At 42.5% G+C, this 12581-nt stretch overlaps 1 protein-coding gene across 2 annotated transcripts; it reads left to right on the top strand.

The window, feature by feature from the left end:
- The first annotated feature begins 1625 nt into the window (after window positions 1-1625).
- On the top strand, window positions 1626-5201 carry LOC115073292 (small nuclear ribonucleoprotein Sm D3). 2 transcript variants are annotated; one of them, XM_029571597.1, is made up of 4 exons: window positions 1626-1701; window positions 2204-2361; window positions 2667-2859; window positions 4991-5201. In XM_029571597.1, the coding sequence occupies exons 2-4, from the start codon at window positions 2236-2238 to the stop codon at window positions 5050-5052; spliced, it is 381 nt and encodes a 126-aa protein (XP_029427457.1). In that variant the 5' UTR covers window positions 1626-1701; window positions 2204-2235; the 3' UTR covers window positions 5053-5201. The 2 variants fall into 2 exon arrangements, with proteins under 2 accessions (XP_029427457.1, XP_029427458.1); XM_029571598.1 differs by lacking the exon at window positions 1626-1701 and adding an exon at window positions 1767-2114.
- Window positions 5202-12581: the final 7380 nt, after the last annotated feature.

Raw genomic sequence — 12581 nt, 5'->3', positions numbered from 1 at the left:
CCAAATGGTCCATCCAGTCTGCCCAGCAAGCGTCTTATTGTAGCATCTGCTGCACCATGCAGGTTACCCTCATATTTCTCTAATTCCTCTTCCACCCCCTACCCCCGCCATCACTCCACAGATGCCTGGTAGTGGAGGGAATTTGTGTGGAAGTTATTGAGATGACACCAGAATTAAAATATTTTTTGCATGGTGAATACTAAGGGGAAGGGTTCTAATTCTGCTCTGTACCCATGCATTAGAAAAGATATTAGACCAAATGACTGCCAGCTAGTGAGGTAAATGAGTTATTAAAGCCAAAAGGACATCTTTCAAAAACTGGAAAGTGGATCCAAATGACAAAAATAGGAAAAAACATAAGCACTGGCAAGTTAGATGAAAAGCATTAATAAGGCAGGCTAAAAGAGAACTTGAAAAGAAGCTTGCCAGAGAGGCAAAATTTAAAATATTTTCAAGTATATTTGAATCAAGAAGCCTGTGAGGGAATTGGTTGGACTGCTAGATGACCAAGGGGTAAAAAGGGGTGCTCAGGGAAGGCAAGGCCAAGCAGAAAAACTAAATTAATTCTTTGCTTCGGTCTTTACTGAGGGTATCAAGGCTATATCTACACTGGAAACCTTCTTTGAGGGCGATGATTCAGAGGAACTGAAGCAAATTCCGTGGGCACGGAGTGTCTGTTTGCAGAACTGGAGGTGTAGGATTTGTAGGAGATCTGTACCATTCTAGAGTCTGGAGTTAATGATAGAATCCAGATCTCACTCTCATATAAGAGGATTGGTTGAATGATGCTCTCGAATAATTTTAATAGTAGTTTTACTGGGTGGTTGCACATAGTAGATGACAGCAGAGTACCATTTGGCTCATCCTGTCTGCCCCACTATTCCTTTCTACATTGTTCTAGCTAAGAATATTTTCCAGCTGTTAGCCCTACAAACTTGACCACCTGCTGGACATTAGCCCTTATCCAAGCCAGTTTCCATGTTTTCCCTCTTTGGGTGGATGAGTGTACATGCTCCCATATGTATGGATTTATGAGTTTCGTAAATATGTAGCAGATTATAGAAACGTGGAAAACTCTACTAGTTGTGAATGAAGGTTTATGAGTGGCACCTCAGTGATCCTGAGGCTGCCTGAGCTGGAAACAGCCCGGAATTTTAATAAATGAAATAAAAACGAAAGCGTGAAAACGCAGGGTAAAAAATAAGAATGCTTTAAACAAAATAACTTTTTTATGCATTGTTTATGTCATTGACGCCGCCCTCTGATATCTAAGAAATTATTTCACAATTTATAAACTGCCTTTACAGCAAATCTGACTAAGGCAATGTAGCAGCAGCACCAAAGCAATAAGAATCAATCATAAACCACTGTTGTGCCTGGATTTTCGCTCTAACTCCATTCAATCCATGTGAGACTTCTGCAGAAAGCACACATTTGGAGATTTTCTGACAGCTCCTGACTTGCGGGAGGAAGAGTTCTCGTTTTGCAGAAAAGCTCCTTCCACACGACCTGGCAGGCAGGGGATCGAGATCTTCGTTTTCTATTCCCCCATGTTAAGGGCGGAACGCTGCTCCCTGCGCCCTGTTTCTCGTCGGCGTCGGCGCCTCTTAACGCTGCACCATCGCTAAGGTAAGAATAGGAGAAGCGGGCTTCCGGATCCGGTCTCCGGTGCATTGTGGGATAGGGAGCGCCATCGGAACGGTGAGCGGGAGCCACGCGCGGAAACGAGAGGGGAATGGATTAGCTAAACTTTAATTTACGGGGCACCCGGGAAAAGGTTTTTGGAGACTTGCCTGGCAGGACTCTGCCCCTCTTTCCATAGTGCCAGCTCTCCTTTTCGTCCTTCTCCTCCCCCAACCCTTACTGCTAACTCTTTGCTTCTTCTCTCCTCCCCCTCCTTATTGTCAGCTCAACTTCCTCCTATAGTGCCTCCTGTCCTTGCCCCCTCCGTTTAGTACCAGCTGGCCTTTCCTTACAACCCCTTGTCTGTAGTGTCAGCTTTCCTTCTCTCTCATGCTCCCTCCCTTTTTTCTAAGTAGTGCCAACTGTTTTGTGCCCCATACCCAAGTATTTCCAGATCTCCTTGAAATTGGGATGTTGGCTGGAAAACCAAGGTTAAGGAGATTTCAAAACAGACCTGCACAGTTAAGAATTTCATAGCTGCTCCTCTGTCATGATCTTATGGAACTGTATTTTGTTACAGGTGTAGAAAGTCATTGCTGCACACTCACAGATATGTCTATTGGAGTGCCTATCAAAGTTCTGCATGAAGCAGAGGGTCATATCGTAACATGTGAAACCAATACAGGGGAGGTATACCGAGGCAAACTCATTGAAGCTGAAGATAACATGAACTGCCAGGTATGGCCCTATCTTGGAAGAAAATATGTGCTGGATGTGCTTTGTGGCAGTCATGCTAGACTTAGATTCTCCAGATTTTGTGCTTAAGGGTGTAGAATATCTGTGGTAATGTCTCTTCTGTCTTGCATGACTAAACATGCATTCTAGCCATTATTCTTATTTTGTAGTGTGATGTGATTTCAGGGAATATTTGTACGATGTGAGGTGACAGATTATTTTCGAGAGGGAAGTGTTAAGTGGGATGCTTGAATGGTTTAATTCTTCATGTAAACATGAATTTCTAATGTGGGTTTTCTCTCTGCCAGATGTCTAACATTACAGTGACATATAGAGATGGGAGAGTGGCACAGCTGGAGCAGGTCTACATCAGAGGCAGCAAAATACGCTTTCTTATTCTACCAGATATGCTGAAAAATGCACCAATGTTGAAAAGTATGAAAAACAAGAACCAAGGTTCTGGTGCTGGGCGAGGCAAAGCTGCTATTCTCAAGGCTCAAGGTGGGTACTGGGGGGAGGGCAACTTCCAAGTGTTCTCTTATCTTTCTTAATGAAGAGTTTGGTGTATTTTCTGGATTATTTTTTTCCCTCCAAACACACAAGCCCACTTTTAGCATAAGTGCTGCTGGCTTCGGTGAGGTGGGGTGGTGGGTTTAGCTATCTATCGGGCCGATACAGTACAGTGCGCTCCGGTGGAGCGCGCTGTTAGCCCGCGTTTGGATGCGCGTTTTTGACGCGCTAGTTTTACCCCGTATTCAGTAAGGGTCAAAAACGTGTGTCCAACCCCCCCCCCCCCTCCCGAAACTAATAGTGCCTGCAACATGCAAATGCATGTTGATGGCCCTGTTAATTATTCCTGAGTGATCCAGAAAGCAAAATGTACAGCGAAGCCGCACATTTTACTTTAAAAAATTAACACCTGCCGGCGCCGGGGAAGTGTACAGAAAAGCAGAAAAAACTGCTTTTCTGTACACCCTCCGACTTAATATCACAGCGATATTAAGTCAGAGGCCCCAAAAATAAAAAAAATAAATAAAATTTTAAATGGGCTCGCGGCACGTGGGTCGGAAGACAGGCGCTCAATTATGCCGGCGTTCGTTTTCCAAACCCGTGGCTGTCAGTAGGTTTGAGAACAGACGCCAGCAAAATTGGGTGTTGGCTGTCAAACTCATTGACAGCCGCCGCTCCTGTCAAAAAAGAGATGCTAAGGACGCGCTAGTGTTCCTAGCGCCTCTTTTTTTTTTTTTTTTTTTTTTTTTTTTTTACCGTGGGCCCTCATTAGCATATTCTTCCCCACTGAATTGCGCGCACAGGAGAGTGGCCTGTGTGTGTGCAGGGAGAGCAGGCGCTCGCCTACTCTCTCGTGACTTTTACTGTATCTGCCCGTATGTTGTTCTGCTGTCATCCCCTCCACTGTCGCTGACCAAAAATCTCACTCAGAACATCACTTATGGAGCAAGCTGATGACAAAGCCTTATGGCAGAGGTGACTAACTGCAGTCCTGGAGAGCCACAAAGAGATCTGGTTTTCAGGATATTTACAATGAGTACGTATGAGAGAGATTTGCATGCATTGCCTCCATTGTATGCAAATCTATTTCATGCATATTCATTGTGGATATCCTGAAAACCTGGCCTGTTTGTGGCTCTTGAGGACTGCAGTTGGCCACCTCTGCCTTGTGGTCTTTGCACTGCTGCACAATTTGATTCTGCACAAAGTACCCTGTTTCAGAAATCTAAAACTGTAGGAATTGAAACTTCCTGAGGTCAGGACTTGTCCCCTATTTTGCTTCTTGGAATTGCAGACAGGAGAAACATGCTGTGGAGAGTGTCCTTTCCGAGCCAAGGAAAGAAAAACTAGGCCTCTCAGTGTTTAACAACTGAATCCTCTTTTATTAACTCATTTCATCACAGTAAAAGAAACATTTAGATTAGGGATCTTGATGAAGGGCCAAATTTATAGGTTGAAATATCACTTTCACTGCAGAGAGGTATATGAATACATTAGGTACTATTTTTGAATTTTGGTGTGCCTAGTTATTTGCTTTTTGGCTTAACCCAAACTAAAGCTCCCATGTTCAGAGTGATTTTGTATAGGTTTTTTTGTGTTTATATCCTCTGCTCTGGTGTGCCTTCCTCTTGCTATTTTGAAAGCATGGAAATGTATATCCCCAGATGATGGGATCAATGGTTATTCTTGAGATTCTCTCACTATCCTTGATACATGGATTATGTAGTCCATAGCTACAGGTGCTGATGGTTGTGCTGTGCACCAGAGGTAGGTATGGCTTTAGCAAAAAATGTTTTTGCTGGGTGAGTTACTGAGCTATCTTTATCAGTCTATATGTAAGTAATTATCAGCTGCTGTTTGGCTCATTTCTGTGGACTCTGCAGTACAGTTGGAAAATAAGATGAGCTTAGATGCAGATTCCTCCCCATGGGACTGCACAGTCATAGTCACCTGGACACTTTCTGCGACGCAAGAGATTCTCTTGTGGTCTTTCTTTAACTTCCTGCTGTAAATTCTCAAATCACTGTAGTTTTCAGTCTGACTGCATTGGTTAGTGGCGCTGAAGCTCTGGAAGGTTGGAGGTACCAGACATTCAACTTCTGTTTTATTTTTTTGTCTTCAGTGGCAGCAAGAGGAAGAGGCCGTGGAATGGGACGTGGCAACATTTTCCAGAAACGAAGATAATTTAACAAAAAATAGGCCAACAGTTTATTTGTATTTTTTTAATTCATTATCTTTTGTTAGCGAAGCTGCTGTGTAGGAACGATAACTTGATATTATTTGCTTTAATAAACCTCTTTCCTTATATAAAAAGATGGCGACTATTATGAATATAAATGTTTCACTTTGTGTTTTAAATGATTTGGTTCTTAAAGTTCCTTAAAAAGCAAAAAAAAAATGGCTTTGTGGTGGTTTATGTGGACAAGGCATGCAGAGGGTGATTGGAGCAGTGAAGAAAGAGTAAATGAGATGGGGGCAGCGAGGGGGAGTCACTGAGGGGATTGGGGTTGTTGTTCTTTTGCTGGGTACTGTTTACGAAAGACCTATGATTTTGGTGGTTAGGTTTTCCACTCGTTATTCAATCTGTGCTGGCCAGCATTGCTTAAATCTCTGCGAATGTATAGTATGGTCAGATGGAACAGTCTCATTGTAAGACTGGTGCTGGTAAGTCCTGCTTTAATGAAGGCAAAAGAAGCAGTCAGGCATGCAGTAGCCTCGTATCAGACTGCTGGCAGTGTATTCTGTGGAAGATTCTTGCCTGTTCTGGAATAAGATCTGGCATTAGAGAAAAATTGAAACATCCATTCAAGTAAGCTGAATTCTGTGCAATACTGTGCCTTACGAGAGACCAACTGTCTGTATCTGCTGGTTTAGTAATAAGCTAACGATGCTGCTGCTACTACTGTTTATCATAGATGTGCATGAGACAATCCCTGCTCCATGGAATTTACAAAACATAAATGTCATGAAAAGTATTTGTGGCAAAATGAGGTTCTTTGTGCCTGTTGTGTTTTTCTTTTTGCACTAAGGGCTGCTGTGCTCTGCAGTTCTTGGCCAGATGGACCTAAACAAGTTAAACTTCATTGTATACCCCACTCTGAGGCTTGGAATGCATACTCCCCCCCCCCCCCCCCTCCCCATTCTCCACAAGGCGGTGTAATATAATGTTGGGCAGAAAGCCAGCACGTTGGGCTATCGTTGGTGGTACAGTACCAGTTCTATTGAGGACTTAATCCAGAACTCTCCAGTCTTGGCTGGGAGGGGAGAGGAGGCAGATCTGTACCAGCTCTACACTCTTGCACGGACAGCCTGACCTGGACTTCCTGAGACACTAAGTACAGTACTTAACTGTATGAATCCTTTTTATTGTACCTGTTGCTGTTTGCAAATTACATCTTTTTTTTTTTTATTCACTTTATTTGTTAATAAACTTTTTAGTTTTTTAGATCTGACCCTGTGGCTGATTTGATCCCAACATTTTTTTTTATATTTGGTCTGGAGGGACATTTCTAGAAACTGTGCCAGCCTTGGGTTCTTTGGGGTCTGTGTCCATAGAAGCTACCAGAGGATAGCTTGGCAGGATACTTGCCAAAAGCAAGTGCAAACCCAGTTGGTGGGCAGGTTACCAGTGTAGGGGCATGTGCCACAGTGATGACTCTAGGTGTTAGGGATAGTACTAAAGCATTGTGAGAGAAATGCATTCCACTGAACGTGGTTAAAAGTAAAGGCTGAGATCTGGCAGAGCCAGGATTAAAGATTCAAAAGCAATGTATTGTTATTTCCATTTTTTTCTTCTTCACCTCATTTTCCCTTCATCTGTTCTCATTTTCTTACCTTTGCTTCCTCTCTCCAGATCTGGTCCTCTCCAGTAAGTTCTGTTTTCAGGCTGCCCTCAGTGACTATTCAAGAGGATATTTTATATAGATTTGGCCTAGAATTATAGCCTGAAAACAAGGGCTGTTGGGAGAGGATTGCCTTGTAAACCTGATTAGCAGCTGCTGTCGTAAGATAATGATGCACCAAATTAGATAAAAGATGAGCAAAATGAGAAACTACAAATAAATAAAGATGAAAATAGACTAAGCTAAATCCAATTTTAGCTGCTTTTTTTTTTTCCTTTTTCTATCATTGCAGCAGAGGACTGAAAGCAAGGTCCTGCATAGACAAATGGGGAGACTGCCACAGTGAGACAGCCATATCCACCACAAATACCATATTAGTTCCTCTGCAAGGATAACTGTAGCTCAAATTAGCAGTTAATAATGGTGTGGGGATTGAGAGAATCCGAGTGCCCTCTAAAGCTGACCCACAGAAGACAGGGCACTTTTTGTGATCAGAAAATTCCTAGTATGACTGGGCGGAGCTCTAAGAACATAAGAAATTGCCATGCTGGTTCAGACCAAGGATCCATCAAGCCCAGCATCCTGTTTCCAACAGAGGCCAAACCAGGCCACAAGAACCTGGCAAGTACCCAAACACCAAAAAGATCCCATGCTACTGATGCAATTAATAGCAGTGGCTATTCCCTAAGTAAACCTGATTAATAGCAATTAATGGACTTCTCCAAGAACTTATTCAAACCTTTTTTGAACCCAGCTACACTAACTGCACTAACCACATCATCTGGCGGCAAATTCCAGAGCTTTATTGTGCGTTGAGTGAAAAAGAATATTCTCCGATTAGTCTTAAATGTGCTACTTGCTAACTTCATGGAATGCCCCCTGGTCCTTCTATTATTCCAAAGTGTAAATAACCAATTCACATCTACTCGTTCAAGACCTCTATCATATCTCCCTTCAACCGTCTCTTCTCCAAGCTGAACAGCCCTAACCTCTTCAACCTTTCCTCATAGGGGAGCTGTTCCATCCCCTTTATCATTTTGGTTGCCCTTCTCTGTAACTTCTCCATCACAATTATATCTTTTTTTGAGATGGGGTGACCAGAATTGTACACAGTAATCAAGGTGCGGTCTCACCATGGAGCGATATAGAGGCATTATGACATTTTCCGTTTTATTAACCATTCCCTTCCTAATAATTCCTAGCATTCTGTTTGCTTTTTTGACTGCTGCAGCACACTGAGCAGACGATTTTAAAATATTGTCCACTATGATGCCTAGATCTTTTTCCTGGGTGGTAGCTCCTAATATGGAACCTAACATCGTGTAACTACAGCAAGGGTTATTTTTCCCTATATGCAACACCTTGCACTTGTCCACATTAAATTTCATCTGCCATTTGGATTTCCAATCTTCCAGTCTTACAAGGTCCTCCTGTAATGTATCACAATCCGCTTGTGCTTTAACTACTCTGAATAATTTTGTATCATCTGCAAATTTGATAACCTCACTCATCGTATTCCTTTCCAGATCGTTTATATATATATATATATATATATATATATATATAAAAGCATCAGTCCAAGTACAGATCCCTGAGGCACTCCACTGTTTACCCTTTTCCACTGAGAAAATTGACCATTTAATCCTACTCTGTTTTCTGTCTTTTAACCAGTTTGTAATCCACGAAAGGACATCGCCTCCTAGTTTTCTTAGAAGCCTCTCATGAGGGACTTTGTCAAATGCCTTCTGAAAATCCAAATACACTACATCTACCGGTTCACCTTTATCCACATGTTTATTAACCCCTTCAAAAAAATGAAGCAGATTTGTTAGACAAGACTTCCCTTGGGAAAATCCATGTTGATTGTGTTCCATTAAACCATGTCTTTCTATATGCTCTACGATTTTGATCTTGAGAATAGTTTCCACTATTTTTCCTGGCACTGATGTCGGGCTCACTGGTCTATAGTTACCTGGATTGCCCCGGAGCCTTTTTTAAATATCGGGGGTACATTGGCCACCCTTCAGTCTTCAGGTGCAATGGATGATTTTAATGATAGGTTACAAATTTTAACTAATAGATCAGAAATTTCATTTTTTAGTTCCTTCAGTACCCTAGGATGCATACCATCTGGTCCAGGTGATTTGCTACTCTTTAGTTTGTCAATCTGGCCTACTATATCTTCCAGGTTCACAGTGATTTCGTTCAGTTCATCTGACTCATCACCCTTGAAAACCATCTCCGGAACTGGTATCTCCCCAACATCCTAATTAGTAAACACGGAAGCAAAGAATTCATTTAGTCTTTCTGCAATGGCCTTATCTTCCCTAAGAGCCCCTTTAACCCCTCGGTCATCTAATGGTCCAACTGACTCCCTCACAAGTTTCTTGCTTCGGATATATTTTAAAATAGGTTTTATTATGAGGTTTTGCCTCTATGGCCAACTTCATTTCAAATTCTCTCTTTGCCTGTCTTATCAATGTTTTACACTTAGCTTGACAATGCTTATGTTTTATCCTATTTTCTTCAGATGGATCCTTCTTCCAATTTTTGAAGGATGTTTTTTTGGCTAAAATAGCCTCTTTCAGCTCACCTTTTAACCATGACTGTAATTGTTTTGCCTTCCTTCCACCTTTCTTAATGCATGGAATACAGATGGACTGCACCTCTAGGATTGTATTTTTAAACAATGTCCATGCCTGTTGAACACTTTTAACCTTTGCAGTTGCCCCTTTCATTTTTTTTCTAACTATTTTCCTCATTTTATCAAAGTTTCCCTTTTTGAAAGTTTAGTGTTAAAGCTGCAGATTTACTTATTGTCCCCCTTCCAGTTATTAGTTTAAATTTGATCATGTTATGATCACTGTTGCCAAGTGGCCCCACCACCATTACCTCTCTCACCAAATCCTGCGTTCCACTAAGAATTAAATCTAAAATAGCTCCCTCTCTTGTTGGTTCCTGAACCAATTGCTCCATGAAGCAATCATTTATTACATCCAGGAACTTTATGTCTCTAGCAAGTCCTGATGTTGCATTTACCCAGTCAATATTGGGGTAATTGAAGTCTCCCATTATTATTGCACTGCCAAATTGGTTAGCTTCCCTGATTTCTTTTAGAATTTCATCATCTGTCTGACCATTTTGTCTAGGTGGACGGTAGTCTACTCCTATCACTATACTCTTACCCAACACACATGGGATTTCTACCTTACTGGTCCTGGAGGAAACTGGAATCTTTATTGGTTCTGATACTATTTATTGGCTGACTTAAAATGCTGTTGGGATACCTGAGCTTTGCAGCCATCCCAGGTGCCTCCTTCAGATATGACCAGCACTACCTCCAATGATCAGGGTGGAGGTAAACTGAATTGTGGCAGGAGCCTGATTATTCTCTGCAGGACCTGTTCCATTTGGAAAAAATGTTATTAGTAGGAGAAGGGGACTGCACTTCACATCTCCCCTTTCCTAGTTATGAGCCAAGCAGCTGCTGTGCCTCTCATGGCAAACAAGGCCCTAGAAATTGTGCTGCTAGCTCAGGCTGCAGCCGTTGCTCTAGGCAGATCGCTTCTACTGAGGAGGGGTCAGATCTGTTAAGTGAGAATTGTATTGGTGGGGAGGGGATCTCTGTGCTATGATGTGAGTATTGTAGCTCTGGGGGAGAGGGGACATGCATTTCTCTCAAACATTTCCTTAATGGATACTTCTCTTGTAGTCCAGTAATCTCTGCATTAATTGATGATTTCTAAGTAGCCATCTGTCAGTATTCTACAGAAGGATGAGTAATGGCGACAGATGAACAGGAGTGCATTCTGGATAATTTCATTCCATGGTTTACTTCAGTTTAATACTTTGTTTCCGTATATGAAATAGAAGAATTTTGGGTTTACAGGCTAAGATCTCAGTGTATTTTACAATGTAATCTTTGACAATCCTTCCCATGACTGCTTCTGCCTGCACCATTCTGGTACATGGACTACAAAAGAAAGAGAAGTAATGAATAGCCAGTAACAGGAGCACAGGATCAAGAAATGGGGCACTAGAACTGAACCACAGAGCAATGGTGACAGGAGAGGGGGGATTAGAACAGAAGAACAGACTGAGAATCTGTGATGGGGAGAATTAGAAGGAAGACAGAGGGCCAGCCCTAGTCTGGCAACAGGTACTTTGATAGGTCTACCCCCCTCTCTGCTTTTCCTAAACCTGCCCTTCCACTTAAGTTCTCCTCCCTCCCCCCCCCCCCCCTTAGCTATTTCCTGTTATCTTTCTCCCCTGCCTCCTGAATTTTCTTCATTATGGGTTTCTATTCTCTCTGTTCCTCTTTCCAAACAAAAAAAGCAGATATAGCTGGGAAAGAAATTGGCTCAGGTAATGGGCTTGGCCCTAGATGCACAGCATGGATCAGTCGCAGCAGGCCACCTGAGATTTTGCAGACAGTAAACTCAGACTAGGATGCCCACCCTCCACCTGTTCGATCTGCTGCTGTAGCTTCTGGCAGCAGAAAACAATGCAAGAAATTATAGAAACAGGGGAGGGACCACTTGAAGGCCTGCGCCCCACACTGTTCCTACAGAGCTGGAGAGAATAGCTGCAAAGTGTCTCAGTGTTGTCAGTATCTGATCTGCTGCTTGTACCACCCATCTGTGCAGAACATGGGGACTGTGCCCAGTTCAGCACAAAACAATCTGTGAGCAGTGCTAGAGAAGGAAATGGCAAGCAGTCAGGTGCTGCGGCGGTTTCTGTTTTAGAACTACATTTCCTTCTGCGCTCTCCAAATCTTTACTGCCACAGGAGTCACACCAGCCACATGCAATAAAACAGCACCAAGAAGGCACGCTGACTGCCAGAAGGGGGCCCGAGAGTACTGCCAACTGGCAGTATGTGGCTAAGTGGGGTGTGTAGCATGAGCAGTTCATCCTTGTAATGTGAGTAAAATCCTACTTGTAGGAAGTCTACTCAAATCATCGCATAGCATTATGTGGTGTTATTGAGCCCAATGGCCCGTATCCTGGAGCAACGTAGTGACTATCTGTTGGGAGCTGTCCTCTGTACTGCAGTGCAGACTCTTAAGTATGTACACACAGGCTCCATGCAGCGAACCATGAACAGAATGTGTTTTGATTTTCTTAGCCCACGGTCTGCATCATTGCTGATGTAGCCACTAAAGCTGTCTCTATGAAGGGAAGTGACTAGCATTTCTCAGGAATAGGAGGGGCATTTTATTATTATTAATAATAGTAAAATTCTGAGTTAAATGTCATCTTCACAGCTTAAAATTTTAACACACTGAAACAATTTTACTGAACTTGAAATCATGAAGTTTTATTTTTTTTTTTACTGAAAATTTATTTGGTAAAAAATGACTGATGAACGTCATATAAAAAAAAAAATCTCCTCTGAATCCACTTACTCCCAAACAACTAAAGCAAGAAATGTCTGAGAAGTGCAGGTAAATCTGCTCGAAGTGCATGATCGAGGGAGCAGGAGTGAAGCAGGGCTTTTATATAACCACAGGCTTTTTCAGATGCATCAGTCCCCAAAAGTCTGTCGGGCCCCACTGCAGGGCGCTGGTGCTGCATCCCCATTATGTCTCTGATTGGATTAATCTCCAAACAAAGAGAACTACAAACACACACCATGAAAGAAAAGAATCAATACCTAAAAGGAGGCCTAAGCCCTTTGTCCCAAACTGTTCTAGCAGAAGAAAAAGCAAGCATGTGATGGGGCTTTCTAGTGATCAAATGGGCTTCCTGCAGCACAGTCTCCAGTGAAATGCTGTGATTCCATATGTACAGTAGGTAACAGGTTACTTTTGAGGATGGCATTATGTGCCCTGCAGACATTCACTAGGAGATGGCATGTTAAAGGTGAAAG

Source organism: Rhinatrema bivittatum, chromosome 11 (genome assembly GCF_901001135.1).
Source record: "Rhinatrema bivittatum chromosome 11, aRhiBiv1.1, whole genome shotgun sequence".
Taxonomy (NCBI): domain Eukaryota; kingdom Metazoa; phylum Chordata; class Amphibia; order Gymnophiona; family Rhinatrematidae; genus Rhinatrema; species Rhinatrema bivittatum.
This window is presented reverse-complemented; position numbering and strand designations above follow the sequence as displayed.

Excerpts from the sequence above, each read along its gene's own strand:
- LOC115073292 (XM_029571597.1), top strand. The coding sequence starts at position 2,236 with ATGTCTATTGGAGTGCCTATCAAAGTTCTGCATGAAGCAGAGGGTCAT. Across the intron at positions 2,362-2,666 it reads AAGATAACATGAACTGCCAG|ATGTCTAACATTACAGTGAC; the intron begins GTATGGCCCTAT and ends TCTCTCTGCCAG. Across the intron at positions 2,860-4,990 it reads TGCTATTCTCAAGGCTCAAG|TGGCAGCAAGAGGAAGAGGC; the intron begins GTGGGTACTGGG and ends TTTTGTCTTCAG.